This window comes from Blennius ocellaris (assembly GCF_963422515.1).
Source record: "Blennius ocellaris genome assembly, chromosome: 15".
Lineage (NCBI taxonomy): Eukaryota > Metazoa > Chordata > Actinopteri > Blenniiformes > Blenniidae > Blennius > Blennius ocellaris.
Window position 1 is genome coordinate 15,554,813 of NC_137664.1, and position 21,721 is coordinate 15,576,533.

General features: G+C 41.6%; 1 protein-coding gene across 2 annotated transcripts in view; it reads right to left on the minus strand.

Annotated features, from left to right (window-relative positions):
• cntfr (ciliary neurotrophic factor receptor) overlaps nt 1-21,721 on the minus strand; it is a 271,731-nt gene that overhangs the window by 5,365 nt on the left and 244,645 nt on the right. For both annotated transcript variants that reach the window (XM_080510318.1, XM_080510317.1), the window contains 2 exons: nt 7,607-7,675; nt 6,922-7,042 (listed from right to left, as the gene is read on the minus strand). In XM_080510318.1, coding sequence (XP_080366444.1) covers nt 6,922-7,042; nt 7,607-7,675 — 190 coding nt within the window. The remainder of the gene's footprint in view (nt 1-6,921; nt 7,043-7,606; nt 7,676-21,721) is intronic.

Consider the following 21,721-nt stretch of genomic DNA (forward strand, 5'->3'; position numbering starts at 1 on the left):
ATAGACTTTTCTTGAAATCCTGTGTTTTTTCTTGTGTGGAATTTAGTTCATTAACATAATCCTATGCACCATCTATATGGGCCACGGGTAACTTCAGGAAATGAATACAGCTGTGATCATGACATCTTCTGCCGATGGTGACACATTTAACATTTTTACATCATCAGAATTGAATTGAAGGATATGCCAAGCATCGAGGAACCAGAAATCAGCAAAAATCACAATATAGTTAAGATTCTTTCTATTCGGTTTTGAATTACCTGAAATATAAATATTAGAATAAATGTTTGATAAAACTGCGCGACTGCTACAGCTGCAGGCTGCACAACAGATATTAAGTTGTTTGTGATGTTTGCCGCTCAGTATAGAACCCGTGGCATTTCTTTTTTTCCCTCTCTCTCTTAGCAGAGAGAGACAATGATTTCCCTCTTTTTGCAATTAATGACTGTTGTGTAGCACTGCGTTGAGCGTCGGGAGATATTAGAAGGAAGCAGCCAGGTGTGAAATAGAGAGAGAGCGAGAGAGAGAGAGAGAGAGAGAGAGAGAGAGAGAGAGAGAGAGAGAGAGAGAGAGAGAGAGAGAGAGAGAGAGAGAGAGGACTCATTTAGCATGTTCTGCAGCTCAGCACAAGACTTCCTGCCTGCAGCAAAACACTGCGCTTTAGAGTAGTGAGGAAAATAAAAATTATGCAGAAATAACGTGCTGGCGACAGGCCGAGACAGTTAGAAGGTGTACGCCGGTGCAACAAGCAAGTCGAGGGCAGGTAAAGAGAGGAGACAAGGCAATGATGAGATGAGGATTGATGAGGAGCAGAAACAAAATACTAAAGGGAAAAGAGGTTGAAGAAATTCAAACTGCAGAATGAATTGAACTCTTAACTGCCCTGCCAGTTTATCAAATTATGTTGATGTGTATATGTAAGGGAAAACACAAATGCAGCAAATGCCATCATCCAAAGACTGCTGATGCACAGTATTCTGCTTTGAAGATTAAGTTTAGTGCTTGTTGCCATATTTGTGAGTCGATAGAGACATTTAGGGGTGACCCCCAGTTATGAGCTTTTTATTTATTGATATCCTCAGCACAGAGGGGGAAAAAAAACAACAAGCCTTTTTTTTTTTTAAATGGCCAAAAGCTTTTGTATCCATGACTGAACTTGTGGTGAGTTGACTCAGTATTGACCTTGGCTGCTACATGTCTTTGTAGAAGGATGATATATAGAGATCTGTGATGAATTTACAACTTGCAGTAGGACTTACAATGCAAGTATTATTATAAAATCCATTGTCTTTTTTTTAATATCAGTATTCATACATGTTAGCGTCCCTTTCTACAATCTGTCTGTGTGTATGTACGCTTACATTTATGCATTGTTAATAAACATCCAGATTATAAAGTATTAACTTTGATGTATTGCCAGCAGGAATTCATGAGTGAATCAGTCATTAGACTGACAAAAACAGCATAATTTACAATAATACAACCGTGAGAAGACAGGTTTGTGAAAAACCATCAAAGAGAACATAAGAGAAAGTCAGCTTCTTTGTAAGAGTTAGTTACTATAACCAAGTAAGATCTTTTTAGCGACGCGAGATGAGTCTGTCGGAGCATGTCAAGAACAAACAGTCCAGAGGAGTGTCCACAGGAAAGACACAATGTTGGAAAGCCTTAGTGTGCTAGCCTTTTTCTAAGAGCTATTCCAGTGTTAAACCAGACCTATAGGGAAGTCTTACAATCCTCCAAACCATGTGGCACGTTAATGACACTTAGCAATAACAATGCTTCTTATCAAGCTTGACTGCCTCCCAACACGTGTTCTTGCAGTACTACATGCTGCAAAACAGGAATCTTTTGCAGTTAAAAATAGTACCAGGCCATGAAATAAATAAGCGGCAATATCCAGAGTTGCCTGTTTGGTGCTAGACAGTGTCCAGTTTCTGTCTGGACGAGTGGGCGAGGCAGAAACGCATATCATAGATGATTCTGACACTGAGGTTGGCTGCAGCCTTTTAAAATCTCAACTTTTTACTTCCTGGATCGCGGTCGTCTGATCGCGGAGGACGGGATTTCTGGATGTCGACCGTATGCCACTGCGCTCGCCTGTCTATGTGTAGACGACATGTTGATGCCACAAGATGAACAAGCATAAAAGTGGGATCTCCCTCCTCATGAACATGGGGAGGAAGAGAAACAGGGGAAACAGGGAAGAGGAAGACGCTGGGAGAGCCGGGGAGAATGGGGAGTGTGTTTAAAGTCTGAGCTGCACAATCAATACGTTGCAGGAAATCGGTTCATTTACTATTCGGCTGAGTAGTCAGAAAATATTGCTCAACGCGTTGATGTTAACAAGCGGGTCAGCTGAAAGAAATGCCGGCCCTGCCTGAACTTTTCGCGTTTATTGGCGTGGTCAAAGACAGGAAATCAGATATCTGCCTTGTTTCCCTGCTGACGTGATTCTGCCTCATGCACAATAGCTGAGGAATACAAACTGAGCAATAGGCTCGGTTTGTAAATCACTGAATAAGCTGCAGAGAGAATTTGGACATTTTCTGCATCATACATCCGTCCATCTTCTACACTGCTTTATCCAAGTTATGATCGCGGGGTTGAGAAGTCGATCCCAGCTGGTTTTGGGTGGAGAGAGGATACATCCTGAAGAGGCTGCAGTCCAACACAGTGCAAGCAGAGAGACAGATGGGGGCAATGAAGGGTCACCAGTCAACCTCATTTATATGCTTTTTGATTTTGGGGGGAAATACATGCATGCACAGGGAGAACATGCAACTCCACACAGAAGAGCTCAAGGCTGGATTAGATCCAGGATCTTCTTGCTGTGATGGAAGATTGCAAACCACTACACCACCATTTGGTGCATTATGTTAAAGCGATCGCTGATGAACATTCTAACTCTTTCTTGGCCATTCGCCACCTTTGTTTTGATCACCACAAGAGGGAGAAGTAATGGGAAAATGGTGTACTGCATCCATCATCTGCAATAGCTTAACTTGAATTAATCTTATCGATTCCAACAGAGCATTTGTCACTACATATACAACCACCGCACAATGGAAATCAGTCATTCAGTAAACAACATTTGTACAAGAAAGTAGCACGAGGACAGACAAGAGACAAATGGGTATGAAGTGCGATGTGACAAAAGATGAGGGAAAGACGAGCTGTCAGAGTAAAGGGAGAAGAGAAGGACGGAAGAAGAGTAAGGGAAAAGAAAGAGAAGAAGAGGGAGGGAGAGCGAGAGCAGGACAAAGACAGTATGGAGTGAGGCAGGGAGGCGGCAGCTGGATCGAGAGTAGGCATGAGGAGAATCCCAATAACCTCCTGTTCTTTCCCTCCTGTGTCCTGTGTGTGTGTGTGTGTGTGTGTGTGTGTGTGTTTGTGTATACACTGTATTTATTGTGGGGCTGCTTTTACGTGTGCATGGAAACTGTTGTTAGTGTATTGTGTGTCACAAACTTGTGTATTTCTTAGATATTTGTTGAAAGCCAGGTGTATGGTGAGCCCTGTGCAGTGCTGCTGCTGTCCAACAGGAGGCAGTATTGCACTGTGAAACTGTCGAGTACTTTTCAACGGACAGCCAGAGGAACGGAGATAAAGAGTGGTAGACGGACAGGCGCTACATGAGCCTGAAGTTAATTTTAAGACACTTCTTTCATGTGTGCTTACTGTAAAATGCATGTTGCGCAGATGATAAGTAAACAGCGTATCAGTTCATGGACATGCACGGGTATTGCTTTGGTTTCTTAAGTGCACTAAAAATTAATGTAGATTGAGATATCTTCAGATTTAAGTAGGCTGCAACTGTTGTTTCTTCATCCTCGACAAGAGTCTGTGAACTTTCCTCACAGGGAGTGCACAACCCAACAACCTCCACTCATCACTGCGCGGCTGCAGGCCGGACTCAAAGGAAAAGCAAGAAGAAGATCCTGCTGTTTGTGCACTGAGTGCTCTCTGCTGTATTTCTTAAAAACACATTGAGCTTCTTTAATGAGGAAGCTAAATCAACATCTGGCACAAAATCCCAAGATAAATGTGACAAGTGAGAGTATTATCAGGAGTTATCTGCTCGACTCCCCTAAAGTGAGGCTTGTTTGGGGACCTGTAGTCATCCATGAGGTTTGCCTGATATCAGTGGAGACTTTGGGTGAAACAATAGTTTGAGACCTGCTGTTGGGCAGCCGACTGTTCTTTCACTGAGATCAAGAAACGGTGTATTATTATCCTCTTTGTTTCAGCAGGGAATTATGGCTACAGTTTCAAAGTGTGTGGTGGTCTGCCTCGGGGCAGTGCCGCAGAGCCTCGGGGGGGGGGGAGACTGGGGATCATTAAGAAGCCTTTTCGCAGCAGGGAGTTTCCACTTTCATCAAGATATTTTTTGTTCTACAAAATTGTAACTAAATAAATTGATTTAAATTGTACAATAATTATCAAATAAAAAGCATCTTAACACAACAGGATGAGTTCTATATTGCAGATAGGCTTAACTAGCTTAACAATAACATCTCATTATTTGAAAAAAAAAAAACATTAGCATGTCCAACATTTAAGTTTAAACTGGTGGGACATTGGGAATTATATTATGTGCAGAATGTGGTCCAAGCTTTGGTCGATGGGCTCATCCTTCGAGGAAAGTGCTCATTTACATGAAACGGTGTGTGAGAGAAGATTTTTAGACTCCCAGGCAGCAGGTAAGAAGATACAGCGGCAATATCAAGAACAAGTTATGTGTTGATTTTTCAGCCTTATGTCTTTTACCAGTCTGAAAGTGACTAAAACTGAATGTCAGGAAAAGACAGCAGTTCTAAGAGCCCAGGGTCATTTTGTTCATGTCTGACTGTAACATTTTCCTCTTTCTGAGCATTCAGCACTAACACCCTCAACAGTGGCATGATGGCTCTTGCACACGCCATTGCAATGTGCTCCAGCAGCAACAACAACACTATCAGTCACTGCCCGAAGGTCAAGTGTAAGAGGCCACTATTGTGTCAATGTGGAGGAGAGCCACTGTTTGTAGAAGGCACTCAACGTGCTTGAAGACAGGAATTTACAGTGAGCTGGGTGCAACAGCCGTTTCTTTACCTTGAGAGCTAGTTGGGACACTTCATACTGGCATTTTATTGCAAAGTGTCTTCATGTGTGCAGGGTTTGAAAATAGATATTGATACAAGAAGTGCAAGCACTGCGCAGAGTATGTACTCAAAGTCAAAAGATTTACATCTCGATAACCAAATACATAGTTTTTAGCAGTAAAGTAAACCTTTGCAGGATGTTAAAGGAGCAATCTAATTTAAGCCAACTTTTTTTGGCCGAAAGTGTTGAAAGTTGCATTGATGTGGAGGAGAACTGTGATCGCCCCGCTGCGACATTACTGGAGCAAAAGGGTGCCGATGCAGAAGGGGAAAAAAACAACACTTTGGAACTCATTCAATTGGAAATACATGAACATTTCAAGGTTTGACCTTTTTGCATCGTCTGCATCCCATTTTCAATAAGAAAATACAGTATTTGCTTGCTTGGAAGCTGCCGACGCTGTATCAAGCCAGCAGCTGCATTTGCAAGGCAAAAGAACTGGACAAATACACATCCTCTCACATGTTAGACTTTCTTTCATTCCCCATGTGTGCCTCTTCTTTGCAATTCCAGTGTGATCTGAAAGCTGCAGATGGAAAAGACTTGAAACGTGAAATGGATGTCTTGTTGTTCCGGGATCATCGGTGTGGTGAGACATTTTGATTTGACACGTACGCCTCCCTTGATCTCCGCCAAACGCTAAAAAGGTGCCAAGCAGATTGCTCCCAGAGATCGTTTCTGTCCTTGTCTGCGGGCGCATGTGTGTATTCCTGTCAGTCATCGCGCAAAATGTACTAATCTAAAATTAATTCCATTTTAACTGATCGTTCCTCGAGCCTTGCATTGTAATAGCTCCAGTTTTGAAGCTGGAGGAGAGACGTGAGCATTTTGAAAAGATGTACAGAGCTTCCACCCCCAGAGGCGGTGCGCAGGTGCTCAGGTGGATGTGTGATGGGATTTGTCTGGAGGGCGCCGGATCTCGCGGCTTAAACTCTGATAAAACTTCCATGCTATCAAATCCTTGCAATTTAATCATAAAGAAAATTATCAAGCAAACTTAATTTCAAGCATAGCTGGTTCATGAAAAAAAAAAAAAAAAAAACGACTGCGTGACAGCCGTGGGCACGGGGAACAAAGCTAAAGTCATTATCGGAATATTACGCTACCATCACAATGATTTTCTCAGTTGATGGACTACAAAGCTGATAAAAACCAAACAGTAATAAAGAAAAGGTACCTAATCTACACTTATACGATCCTTCTCTTCATTGGGTAAACATCAATGTTTAGGGAGTTAATAGAGTCTAAATATATCACATCAGCTGGAAATAGCTGATTTATAAAAATAAATAATTGTGGTCTGCGCACTCTAAGTAGGTGTCAAGATATAAGGTGTCATGTAATATCTTAAGTGATTATAAGAGAAACACCATAAAGAGGCTGGAGATTAAAAAGAGGTGAAAGAAAATCCACGTAAGGAGGAACGTTTGGCTGTAGTACAGGGCGAACACGAGAACGCTCACATAGGAAACTGTGTTAAAAACCCTAAAACTCAAAGCATTTCCTCTGCTGAATAAATGAAACAACATGAAAGATGATATAAGAGCTAAAACGTGAACATCAGTTGAAAGTTTTATCAATGATAATCTGCCACTAAGCATGTTAGGAGGAAGAGATGGGCTTTCCCACATTATATTTATGGAACACATGAAGAACCTCAACTCGTAAAAGCCTCACAAGATAAGAACCGGAGGCGGTTTTCAGCTCTAATAAACTCAAAGCATTGCAAACCACAATGACTGCGCAAGTCTATTTTGTCACAGAGATGTAACCTACCGGTAGAAATGTCCACTTCGGTTGTGGAGGTGATGGGCAGAGGATCTTCAATCCAGGGTGTGGCATGAACGGCAACGCTCCAGTCGCTCCATGTTCCAATCTCGGTGTCCTTGGCAGCCACCTGGTCAAGACGAGAGCATTCAGGAAGTGAGACATTTACACCTGTGGCTAGTCTTACAACGAAAAACTGCGGCATTGTGGTGGCGTGCTTATAAACTTATAACGTGAGCAGGATGCTGCAAGCTGAGAACCGTCAATGGTACTGCTTGACAAAATGTCACTGTTATGCAACCAGACGCTTGTCATTTTTAAATTCTCGTCGCCTGCGCTGGCCTCAAACGACCCGTGGGATGCTGTATTCTCTTAGGAATTTGGCAGAATTACCGTAAAGTCACCGAATAGCATTTGCTCAAAACCGCATGATGGAACGCCGCAAACAGCTGTAACTAATCACAGCCTTGGTGACAGTGACCTTGCTTTTGGATTTCCGGCTACCAAAAATGTAGGCAGTTCATCTTTGAGTGAGGACGAGCGTACGTGCCAAATTCCCGGCAGGCCTTTTAGAGACACGTCTTAAACTAGAATGAGACAAATTGCAAGGCGCGTAGCCTCCAGCTTGCTTGTTATTAGCATGGAAACAAGGCAAAAAACAAAGGCCGGATTGTCCAAAAATCAGACTTGTTACCTGAATGATGTACTCCTTCCCGGCATAGGCATCAGTGATGGTATGAGAAGTGCTGTCGGATAGCTCCACCTAAACAGGGAAACCAAGAAGGGGTCAGTTTTAGGGTAACGCTGAGTGTGTTTTTCTATTGTAATATCTCAAAGTCAGTAACGTATTTGGGTTATTTATAAGCGAAACGGATATATTTTCAAAACCAGATCCATTTTTGAAGGATTCTCTGATATATAATTTGCTCCAACATTGTGAATTATGTAGATCTTCCGCAGAAAAACAGGCACTTATGAGGTCCTAAGTCAACTTTCTGGTCTGGCCGTCCTTGCCTCCTCCCCATAACGCTACCCATGAATTATGTGCTCAGTATAGCAAACCTAGCTGGAGCTTTTAATGTTTTATGGTGGGAAGATTCGGCCGCGCTGTACTCTATACAATTTTTACGCAGCGATCATTTATTGACGGCGCACCTTTCATCATCAACATTCCGTGCATAGGTCAAGTGAGCTGCTTTATCCTTAGGATGCTTTACATCTCAATGCTGGAGTGACTGAACCTTGATCAACTCGCAGCCTGTACACTCTCAGACATACCCATACTCACACACGCATGTAAAACACCAGCGGCTTAATTGATGATTATCCCAGAAAGCGTTGGCATCAATGCTACATCATTTTATGACACAATGTAATGCATTGCCAGCATTTGAAAGCCTTTTGTGCACACTTTAATTTGCAAAGCAAAACGGGGGAATGAACTAAATGCTTGAGTTACCGAGGGGGTGGGGGTGGGTGGGGGGCCACGAGAGAATGATTTGCCGTTTCGCTGTAATTTACGGTTAGTGCTGGGCGTGCGTGTTTGTTTGCCTTTGGCCCGTGTCTAAAAGACTAAAGGGAAAATAAAAGGAGGGAGGGCGCTGCCTTCTCTTCCCTGCTGAGGAGAACCAAGACACACATGCGGTATAGACCAACACGTATCAAGGTGATACATCCTGAATGAGGAAATCATTATATTGTATAATACATGACATTAATTGATTCGCTGAGTCAAATATGATAAACTGAACTTGAAATGTTCTCAAAACACAATTCCAGACTGAAGAGCGGATCATTTTACACAGTTCATTTATTATGTGCGTCCTTGTAATAAATTGATGACTTCATCTTGATAATTCCGACTCTGCAACAGTATGAGATGTGAAAGCTGTTGACACACATCCAGAATAATTCATCTCAAAATGTTTATCGGAGTCTGAACGCCGCCAACGGCAATGATGCTAACTCCATTTGAAAGGGGGAGCAAATTCAAACATTTGAATAAATGTCATAAACAAGTCCAGCCGCATGAAACAGTCAAAACTCGAGGGGTGAATCCTTCAGCTGCTGTCATTGTTTCTGTCAGTCGAGGCAACACGACGCCTGCCAGTACAGTTGCTGCGATGTGGGAACATTGTGCTTTCTCTACAGCGTAGTATGACAGGTGAAGCCTGGAGCAGGCGGATGATCAGAGAGGTTGTGAGTAAGCCCACAGTTCAGCAAGATTATCTCCAAAATGGAAAATACAAAAGAAAGCGTGAGCAAGCAGAACGTCCCCTGATAACACGGAGAGCAGTCCAGAGAGTGTGGGAGGTCAAACATTGACCTGGCAATGTATGGATTTGAAAGTTTAACTCTCCATCTCAGGCCTTCTTTAAAGGAGAGGTATGATGAATATTTTCAGGGTTTCTCTACAGTGGAGCTGCACTTCGCTGTTCATGATGTATGTGATTGAAGAAGGTTGCTCTTTTATGCCTGCTAGCCTTTTATACACCCTCATTCCTCAGTCACCAACTATCGAAAACAGTTTCAGCTATTTCACATTCCCATGGCCCACTTGTTGGGCCCAAGCTCACACATGATACTTCAGATGGGTCTGACCTAATATAGGGTTAAAAACATGTTCAGACAGCTATAAACCTGACTTCAACTCATCTTGCTCCAGGAGATAATATTAAATGAGAAGTCAGTGAAACTGCAATATGATTTTATCGCAATCTTCATAACATTCAAGATTTGTGATGTAGACAGGCTCTACTGACCCAATATATCAATGATAGCCTAATTATGGCTCACAGAAACTGCTATTTATACATCAGGGCAAAAAATAATTATAGTGTAAAATGGGAGAATGTACACCAATTCTACACATCAGTCACCATTTGACACAAGCCTCACGGTCTTTTTGAAATTGATAATGTCAATAAATATGTGGCTGGACAACAAACTCCTGAGTAAACCAGGTGCAAGCTACAAGAAAATACGTCACATTATCACTACAAAAGAGTTACAAAGATTTGTTTAAATCCATCTTTTAGCCCAAACGGTAATGTTATGACATTGGGATATGAAGAGGCGTAACAGGCTCCCACATTAGCGATGAGACAAGGATCCCCTCAAAGCGCTTTACAGTCTTTCGCCCACCGCTGATTGAAGTTTCCCCCGAAAACATGCAAACCTGTAGTCAACCATCCAAAAACCCCCGCGCACTTCCTCTCTTCTCCTGTAATCTCTCTCTCATCACTGCTCGCCCTCTCCACGAGGCTGACCCTCGACTTTCAACACAGACTCCCTCTATCTGCTCTCATGCTTTGTCTCCCTCCCTCCCTGTGTGTTTGGAAGGAAGTACTGTCTTTATCTCCTAAGCGAGCTCTACATTTATAAGCTTAATTTCATTAGTGGAATGCAATAATAACGTCATCCAAGCTCGTGTGTGCGCTGCATCTTTCCGTGTGCTGTAGTGCACATGTGCGCCGGCTCTGAAGCTAAATCCTCCGCTGTATGGCTGTATGGACGTATCCAGACCGGCATATCAACACACCTTACACTCCTGCATATCAGCAAATCTTATGACATTTAGTCATACTGTGTGTGTTGGTATTCAAAAACACTTTGTATTCTTTTTTTTTTTTTTTTGTGCTTGCACCATTCCTCCCATGACCACTGTATTATTGTTTGCAAGTCTGAACTGGAACTGCTGCATGCATGTGTGCGTGCGTGTGTGTGTGTGTGTGTATCTGTGCGTGCGTGTGAGTGAGTGTGCACAAACTACATGTATGTGTATGGGCGGCAGTGAATATGGAGTAAACAGCTTGCAGATAAACATTTCCAGAGAGATGGATGTTGTGCTGCGTTGCCAAGTGGCTAAACAGGGAGCAGTGAGAGCAGCACTTAATATCACGTAGTGGAGGAAGCAGGCGGGGCTGGAGGTGGGCCTGGATGGAAGGAGATTGCCTTTCGGAGAGAGACTGTGCTGATAGCTGCCAAAAACACACTGTCAGATCCTTCACGCAGCGACACCGAGTCCTTGTGCCGGTATATTTACATATTGCTCCGCGTACGTGTGAGAGTGTGCGTATTTACATTTTCGTCGGGGCGATTTATTGTAAACAAAGCTGCTTAGAGCCGCAAGGAGTGTTCATTAAAAGTGTTTTGCCGCTCATTAAACGCGGATGTGAAAATGTGCACATTACACAGACAAAGAAGCAGCAGCTCACACCCACACGAAGACAAATAAACACAATACCATCCTAAATAGCCAAATATTTACCTCGCCATAATCACATCTCATTAACTCAGTGTAAATATACCGTGGTCAGGAACCTGTGGAAATAATGTGATAAATGGAAAAATGATTCCACCAAAGAAGACTGGCCACAAAATGGCCTGTTTGGAAAGTAAAGACTAAATGGGCACTAAATTCTCTCATTTCATGCATAAAACCACACGTCTCTTTGCTGTAAAGAGCCTATGGGAGGGCGAAGGTTGGAGGATGAACTAAAGCAGCAGGTGCTGACGCTGGAAGTGATTTGAGCTTTAAGCTGCTATAACATTTAAAGCACAGTTATTTATAATTCACACAGAATTTCACACGTCCAGAGAATTATCACTTCAAATGACGGCATGACTTTTACCACCCTCGCTGAAATCTGCCACCTGATTTCATGTAGCCATATAGACTTGTAATAAAACTAATATGACCTCTAATTAAGTCTCAGGGTGCACAATAACCAAGAAAGGTGAGTCAAATTTAACATGGAAATTATGTGTAATTCATGGTAGGCCAATCTAATGCTGGAGTTTAAAGTTAATAGTATAATGTTATAGATCTTTTTCTTATTTTTAGTTTTTGAGTTAAAAAATCTAATAAAAAGACGGTAAAACTATTAATTATTTAATTAAAACACATCTGTTAGAAGATCATTTTTTGCAAGTGTAATTAAAAAATGTTAACGTATACTTACGTAGTACAAACGCATGTAGAATGAAAACGCCAAAACTATGTATTTGCACTTAAAACGCGAGGTAAACGCGAGGTAAACGGAGCCTTGTGCTAACAATAACGACACTGTTCATATATTTGACCTCAACTATTGTGTCATTTTTATTTGAATCAACCTCAGCTTGCAAATATATTGCTATTTCACAGAGAAGGGTTTAGGCGGCGTCCCCGACATGACAAATCTTAGCTTTGCAAATAACCATGGGACACATTTTCATAGCAAGCGACTTCTACATGAAAATTGGACCGCAGCCAAGAGGAAGAAGTTCTACTTTTGTTTTTGTTTCAACTGCACAGTATGTGATTGAGTTCAAAGTAGCTTTTACTTTTTAAAGTTTCCACAATGCATCCTGGAATTGGTTGGGCGAGAAGGTTCACACATGAAGTGGATTTCCTGACCTACAAGTTGAACATTTGACTTTTCTATTTAGTGAGGTTTTTTATTTTAGTTGAGAGCCAAATTTTTTTTAACAAAAAAGTGTAGTTCTTGTGTTGTTCTTGCCTGCAAATCCGTAATTTGTATTGAGTTGAAAGCTCAGTTTACTATTCTGGGCTGAACGCTACTTTGGAAAGTGATGCTGCCTCTGATCTGGGACTCGGCTTTTCTACCAAAGAATGTGGACACACCTCCTGGATTGAATTAAAAAAAAAAAAAAAAAATCCCCCAAAAGGTTCAGTGAATTTGAAAAAGAAAACTGCCTGATTGGCTGAAAGGTGGGAGAGGGACGGCATCTCAAGGCATGAGAAGTACTGTACATTACTGAAGATCAAAGTGCGATGTTCAGCACATTCCAGCTGTTATTCTTTGACGGAGCGTCTCATTACCTACATGTTGCTACTATTTTAAATACACAAGATGCTTTTTGATAAATACTTTGTAGATCATTTCAGTTGGCAGAAATCATTCATGGTCGTAAAAAGGAGAAAAGGAATGCTGAGGAGAGGTGCAGTAAACAATATACAGTATATGTGCCTGGCAGGAAGATAATGAAGCATAGAGACACGCACGCACACACGCACGCACGCACACACACACGCACGCACGCATGCACACACACACACGCCAAGAACTTCTACACAGCTCCAGACAATGAGAGGGGCAGAGAGAGGAGAAGTGAACATTCCTCTGGGATTGCATAAGGATCTGAGAGAAAAAGAAGTGACCCTTTACTCCTCACACATCCCTTCTCTCCTCAGTCCTTTCTTGTTTTTTTGTCTCTCGCCTCCTCTTTCTTCTGTCCTCTTTAATTGCTCTCCCTCTCATCCTGCCTGCACGTGTTTACTGTTCCAAAAAGTTCAAATTACTTTGCTTGTAGGATCAATAAAGTTTGAACTCATCCTCGTTTCCACAGACACACATTTATTCATTAGATAAAACAAAAAAAAAGAGCTGTGGTTTCTTAGAGCACAACAGAGTTGGATTACAAGTTAAATGTGATATATTTTATTACGTTTTCTTCTATAAAAATGCTAAAATAACTATGTTCTAAATTAAAACTATGAAAATAACAATTAATGTGCACAATTCTACCAAAAAATCAGTTAATGGTGAGAATGAGAATAGTCAGCTATGGAAACTAGCTAATATGGAACATATGTTATTGTATTTAAGTGATTGTACATATTTGTTCTAGATTTAGCATTTCATATTTCATCTTGGAACAAATAAAACTGAATATTCCCCCAGATTGTTTTCAAGAGGTCCGTTTTCAGGTCAATCCCAACGCCCTTACCCAAGCTTGTGTTAGAATAGCAGCATTTTGTTTTTGTAATTAAAGATGGTCAATCTGAAATTAGTTGAATAATCAAGATCTTGCGTCGTTTCTTTTGTAATATGTGTCAGCTCAAACATCTGATAAAGATCTCATTGTAGAACATAGGTCAGAGGGGGTAAGGGCATCACGATAAGCAGAACATGAAGAAGAGCAGAGAGGAAAAAGTGAAATGAAGAGGCGGAGAAAAAAAAAGAGATGGTCTGAGGACGCAAAATAGACGGAAAAGCAGAGAGAGGGAGACATGGGGGGGAATTGGCGTCGGTGGTCAGATCTAATCCAGTGAGCATGTCTGTTGTCCTGGAAAGGAAACCCAATTATATGGCACTTCCACTGGCCCGATGGCGCTCTGTGTGTACGTGGGTGCATGCGCGTGCGCGGCGAAGGTTGGTCTCATTAGGTTGACTGACAGCTCCCATTTTTCCACCACACTCTCCTCCCATTTGAGAGCGCACACACACACTCACACACACACTCACGCAGACATGAATGCCGGGTCCAGGGGTAATTTCTCAGACAGTATTTCTCTCTTTGAAGCTCCAATCGCCATAGCAGCAATTACTGTAAAAGGGAAGCTCCACAACCCCCCCGGAAGCCAATTGAAAAAAAAAAACACGAACTGGAGCTTACGCCCGTTAAAAAGCAGGCGGTAATTTGGACAACGCATTGGGCCAAGGTGACTCAGCGTTTACTCCGGGATTATGCTGTCATGTCAAGAACATGAAACATGAACAAGCGAGGAAGTAAGAATTGAAATTCACCTCCTACTGTGACGACTCAAAAATCCCCTTCAGCGTTTCCAAGGGTGTTCAAGGTGCTTGGAATCCCGAACAAATGACTCTAACAGCACTTTTACTGCCACACACATCGACTGATGCCTGCGACAGTGAGATCAGTTCTGCACTTTACACTCTCGAGAGCACATCAAATTTAAATGTGCTGAAACGTTCAACTTAAAGCCTTTTTTTTTTTTTTTTTTGGTCAAATATTTGCAGTGACAAGTTTAATGTGCATGAAAAGCTGAAGGGGTACAATTTCATAAAGTAAAACAGAATTAAATGTAAACCTTAAATGATTAAATTTCCCAGACTTTTATGTCTTGAGTATGGATGCTTTATTAAAAAAACAAAAAAAACAAAAACATTTTCTTCCCATTATTTATGAAGCATTGTCTATTAAGGCTTGAAATAGTAAACTATGTTATAGACATTTGAACATCACAGAACTTCCCTCATCCTCTCTTTCAAAACAAATTGTTTACATTGTGCTTGTAAAGCTTGTATGCTTTTTATAATTTCACTTCTTAAAACAAAACTCTCCTCTGGTTTCCTCCCACAGTCCAAAAAGACACATGCGAGGTGGGTGTTGATGAATGAATGACTGTATGAGTGTGTGTGTGTGTATCTGCATCTCGTGTGTTCGCCCTATGCTGGCAACCTGGATGTAGTCTTCCCCCATAGTTAGCTGGGATTTACTCTGGCGCCCTGCGACGACCCTGAATGCTGCAGAAGATGGATGGATGGTATTTAAAATCCCACAGTGGTAAGCGGTTGGCAGTGGGATGCAAACGTGACTGAATCAGGCGAACTGGACGGAACTGGATGTTTTGTCGTCTATCCAAGTGGCCTCATCAGTTCATGCCGGTCCTTTGGCCATTCTAGGTATTCTAACTAAATGTTGAGGAGCTGACGTGTTTAAACTCTTCAAGTGTGTCACCCAAGGTTTTCTAAATGAATGGTCTAAAGTTTCTTATTTTATTGGCCATGGGTCCCGAGTTGAGGCTCAAAGATAATCTATTTTGTTTTAACGACCTTCATTGTGGTCGTTAGAGTCACACAAGGTCAGGCGGGGTCCAAAAGTGGTCGTTTGTGATTGACCATGACCCTTTGAGGCTGAATTAGAGAAGTTGTTAGGCAGGGATAAGAGAGAACAAAGTTGTAAATGGGGGAGAGATTGTGTCGTAAACCTCCTCCTCTGTTAAGGCAAGTTTCACACACATGGCTTCTTTTAGCCCCCTCTTGACCCGTCTGTCTTCTCTGTCCATTAGTCTCTTGAAAGGCGAACAACTGCTCCTTGAGATGTGAAAAGAGAGCCGAGTCTGGACATGTGGAGTTTAGCTTTTTGGTGTTGGGACACATTTGTTCAGTAATCGTTAAGTTTCACCAATATGATGGTTATTACACTGTACGGCACACACAAGGTTGCTTCTCTCAGAGTGGTTGTGCAGTCCTTCAGATGTACCAGGCTCTGTCTGGACAAGGCAAAAAAAAAAAAAAAAAAATCTTCCAAGACATATGAGTCAGTTCAACTGACCTGATGCAGTTTGCTCCGATGTTTTCTGCCTGATTAACGGGAATATGCAGAGACTTACCGTATCTCCTGTTTAACTCAGAATATAGGGTACTTTAGTAAAATGTGGCCAAGAGATAAAAGTCATAGTAGTTAAAAAATATTATTACTTTATGATGGTGCCACTTTAGCAACAACAAATAAGCACGGGACTTTTATAATCAGATCAACTAAGGCCAAATTTACACAACAATGTTTTCGAGTGAAAACGGATGACTGCTGTTGAGTTTTGGGTGTCTCGTTACACAACAACGATGCTTTTTGAAAACAGCTCCCAAGATGGAACTTTTCAAAACTGCTTTGTCGCAAACTCAAGAACGATGCTTTTTCACTTGAAATGTAGTCGTGTAAACGGAGCCTGACATTCATCTTCTTAAGTATTTTTTTCCCATATCAAAAATGGGAGACAATTTAAGACAAATTCAAGCAATTCTTACCACGTGAGAACCTTTGAGTACTGAAACGATTAAACTTTTGTTTTGCAGAGAATTATCCTGTCCAATGGTGTCTAGTGTGAGTATAATGGATTAACAATGTACATGCATGCCTTTGGGAAAATTGTGTTTAAAATGTACAAAAAAAAACACATTACAGTGACTGCAATATTCATCTTCACTCTGAACAATAGATCAAAAAGAAGGTTTCCAAATGGCGCGCAGTCTTTGGCTTTTGCAGTTTGCAGTTCTACTGGGATGTCTTCATCAGAACAATGCTGACACAGCACACACGTGTGTCCTGACAGCAGACAGGAGTGTACTCAATGTGTATGACAGCCCGGGGGATTGACAAGGTGATACAGAAATCAATGGATGCAGAGGAGAAAGCAGTGGCCCCATTCATCTTCATCCACTGGCACACAGTGAGGCATCCAAATGTCTAGCACTACAAATAGAACATACTAAAATATTCCACATGCAGTCTGGGAAGCAGACAGGAGATAAGAGAGCTCTATCGCCAATGATTGGTCTACTGCGTCCCTGCAGTGATGTTCAACAGAATGGGCCACTTGGCTTTTTCTTGGAAACGCTCTCCCTCTCCCTTCTGGTGCAGTGTCTATGGAATATGTTCACATTGTTTTACATACAGGTTATTAAATGTTTAAATGTAATGCAGTTCTCACTGAAAATTAACATAAAGCCAACATGCTGCAGTTTTCACTAAATGCATATCAGTCAGCAAAATGTACTTTAATGCACTTTGACAAATGATAGCTTTCATATATGATGGCGTGTGGATGTGCGCACAAGGGTGCGTGCGTGCGTGTGTGTGTGTGTGTGTGTGTGTGTGTGTGTGTGTGTGTGTGTGTGTGTGTGTGTGTGTGTGTGTGTGTGTGTGTGTGTGTGTGTGTGTGTGTGTGTCTGTGTGTGTCTGTGTGTGTGTGTGAGAGAGAGAGAATGAAGGGATTTGATAAATGATCTGTCTATGGGGGTGTCCTTTAGGTGGGATGTTTTCCCCAAACAAGGTCTAAACATTTATCATGTGCACCCATTGATACAAATGGATGGCTTGAGGGTGGAATGGTTAGACAGGTGGCTTAATGCATCGGTGGAGGGAAGTGTGTATGGGTGGATGGATGGATGGATGGCTGGATGGATGGATGGATAGAAGGAGTGGGTGATGGTGAAATTGTGGTGTTGAGAGGGAGAAGTGTCAGTGAATGGTAGGAGTGAGAAGTGAAAGCATGCAGAAAGCACAGGCAAAGCAGTTTACAGGGAGTACAGGGAAGAGAAAAGGCAAAAAGGAGGGAAATATTGTTGAAATAAGCTAAATCTGTAAGAGGTTTTCTTTTCATGAGATGGAGATTGATTTCTATTGAACCTAACCAAAGACATCTGATTAAAAAAAAAAAGAAAAAAAAGGAGCATGCGAAGAAATATTAGCAGGTGCTGTTAAATACATTCATAGTATAAGTGAATCCATCCACACACACCTTAACATCCGTTCCTCATCTACAGGACAGTAGACTACAACTTACATGCAGCGCTTGTCAAAAATAGCATCAGGAAGCAGAAAACTGGGAACATTAATAGTCATGCAGTTAACATTAACAAGGCTTCTTTTGGTCACCTTAAGGCACCAAAATATTTGGCAAGTTTTACAAAAACAACACAAAAACATTCTCTAATAATTATGCTTCAAAAAAACAATGTTACTTGAAAACACAAGTCTTCTGGTTTTTGCATGAGCGTTTAGCACATACTCTACTACATCCATACCTGCCAATTAACAATAAAATGTACAATTTCCCTCCTTATACTGTTCTCTGGACACTTCAGTTTACCTGATTTACCTTTTCATTCTACTATATGGAATAAAGCCCTATTATCAAACATCTATGGGACCAATGGAAACACTTCATTCTGGCCGGACGACACTCAAACATACCGATTTATATTATTAGGACTTGCTCCGTGCTCCACAGTGTGACAGATTCAGGTTCCCACAGCAACAGTAGCACAAGAGCATGCACATCAAGCACACACACACTCACACACAAGCAGCTCATAGCTCACTATTGATTCACCTAAGTGCTCACAGGATGAGAGTGACTTCTGGCAAACATACACAGCCCATTATTACGTGGATGGGTCAGGAGTACAGATAGGGTGGGGGGCTAGGGAGGGAACGAAGGGCACACTGATAACAAAGTGAAACATGTAAGGAGAGTGACGGTGGGATAAAAATGTGAAACATGAAAATAATAGGGGGAGAAACGGTGACGATGGTGAAGTGAGGGATGGGAGAGGGAGTTTGCAGCATGTTGGACAGAGGAACAATGCGGGATCAATAAATGAGAGGCCAAGCAATGCTGATGAAATGGACACAGATTAAGGAAGGACACATTTTTCTGTGCTTCCTCTGCTTAATTTGTTATGTTGGTTGTGTGTGTGTTCACCTTCGGCAGTAGAAGCCACCTCCAACAACTACAGTATTTTGTGCAGCAGATTACTGTCATGAACACATTATCAAGATATTAACAGGACGCTAAAAACAACACAAAAAAAACGTACAGAATGATACTACCTCAATTAAAAATATAAACTGTATATAATAGTTGCAAGTGTGACAAAAATAAGTATCTCAAACAAATGAGAAAACAACAGAAACGTTATTTTTGCATTGATGTTCACACTTATTTCTCATAATTAAAATGAAAAAAGAAAAAAAAGATGGCGTTTTTCTGACGTTCTTATGTTTTGTATCCAGTAGAAGATGCTCCGACTCCTTTCATGTCACGTTTCACAGTCAGCCCACAGCAGAGTGCAAAGCCGACAACGCATTTACTGAACCAAGCTTTTTTACCTCAGTTTCAAGTTAACTAGTTTGTGAAATAAACAACAACTCAATAAGTCTTCCATTTCCCCTGATATGTTAACTTGTTTTCTGTCCATGCTTTTATAGTTGTTGACACATTGACCGCATGTCATTACTAATCGATGTATTTACTCGATGCGCCAACTCAGCACTAACAAATTTAATTGGCCATTATATCAGTTATCATTTTTTTTTATTCCTGATATCGGAATTGGCCCCCAAAAAATCTATATCAGTCAATACCTAGTTCATGTCTACTGGTGCACAGTCCAGTATCTCCTCCTTGCTCGAGATGCTGGTATGGGAGCAAACCTTGTGTCCACTGCATGTATGGATGTACAATACTGCAGTAGCTGTGTTGAATGAGCAGCTTCAATGGGAAGATAAAATACAGACACTGGGCAACATATACAACTAGCCAAGAACCGATCACGTCAAATGGTTGGGGGTTTTTTCTGATCTGAAGATTTTTACTGTATGAAATAAAGACATGCAATTGCCGCTTTCATGTTCGAGAACCACCTGCTCTTTCTACGGTGCGTCATCCTCGCTGCCGTTTGAGATGCAGCGTTTTAAGGCCTTGGAGCAGCTTGTTGACAACAACAGCCATGTTGTACATGTTGAACGGCCCTTTCAGCTGGCTCGTCATCCCCAACATTATGATCACCAAGGCACTGTTCACTGCGTGTACGAGATGTTTTACTGGCTCCGTCTGACGTTTGCAGATCACGTCCAACGTGTCCCTTGTGCTTGTGAGGCCCTTGTGCTGTTCTTAAGCATGGCACAAGGAGCTCAATATTCATCTCAGAATATCAGATAATATCTGTTTTTCAGAGCTATTTTCAAGGGGGGGGGGGCTCCACACAATAAAACCAATGTGTTATCATTGCAAATGACAAAATCCAATTATATGTTTCAGTGATAACTTTGATAATGGGTTTGTGTTGTTTGCATTCGCATGTCCGTGCATGCATATTAGTAATAGGACAGCATTTGCATGCAAAGTAATTCCAAGAACAAGAATGTGCGTAACTATGTTTGCCTGCATTTATTTATATGCATGCCAGCATCTGAGAGTGTACGTCTGTTTTCCTGTGCACGGGGATGGCTGCTTGGAATCGTGCATGTTTTCAGCTGACTGGAGTTCAGCATCACCCCCGAAGGGCAATTATAGCGCAGCAGATGCAGTTTCATAGCGCGGGGGAGAATATTGAGCAATCTGAAATTGTTCTTATCACAGTTACTGGACCATTACTTTAATTGCTGTGAGAGTTTGAGTTTACGTCTCGGTGAGGGGATTGTGAGGGAAAACAACACAGCCACAAAGCCGCGGGAAACTAAACAATTCACAGATTACTTACAAAATACAGATGTATTTAATCGTGTCAAAACCAAGGCAGTTGTGATAAAGTATAGCTCAGTATCCCTGCATAAAGTAAGGCACAAAGGAGAATGTAGAAATCCTCATAGAGATAAGCAAATTAACATCATTAAGCTACATTAGATGCAATTTTAGCTTCCGCTTTCATGTTGTCGCTAAGCGAAGAGGAATCTTTACGATGTGGCCAGTGAGAGCATTCATGGATCAAACTGCAAAACACAACTGCCGTGTTAATGCAGTTGTTTTACATCCACTCGAGCTTGTAGACTTACAAACAGACCATATCGTCAGTGTATACCGGATATTCCCATCTGGGGAGCAATGTTGCTATTTTTGAGGTGCACTGATGCATGCAGGAAGTAAGACACTGGTGTAATAAAGATGTGTGGACATTGTCAACAAGCGGCACACATTTCATTTGAGTTACTGTCTGGATTAAAATTTGTTGTACGTCAGTGCTTTTACTGACCTTAAACATCCTTGTTCAGCTTCAACCAGACAGTGCTTATAGGTAAATACCAATACACTCATCAGAAAAGTAAAGCAACTGTGGATTCATTCAAGTGCTTGAGGTAGCCTGCGCTTCGACTTTACTCTCTGAGATCTCCACCTCCACCGGCTTTTTCTCTAATGTGGAAATCATAAATGCCGTGGCCACTCGAGGGCGCCTTCACTGCAGTAATGAAGAAAATTAAATTGATGGTGACTGCCGTCTAACTGTTTCATTATCTCCAACAAATGCAAAAACCTTTTTCAGTGATTTTATTTCAACCATTACAAACACGGAATATGTCGGCCATTGTATGGCGAAGCTTGTTTGTGCACATTATATAAACAGGCATTTCAAAATACGACCCATTTACAAACTTCAACAACAATAAGCGCAGAATAGTAAAAAGAAAGGAGGATAAACTTAGGCTGGGTATTTTGTAGTGTTGAGTCACACAGATTGATGTTTGCATCAATGGACAGTCACAAGATTTAGGAGTA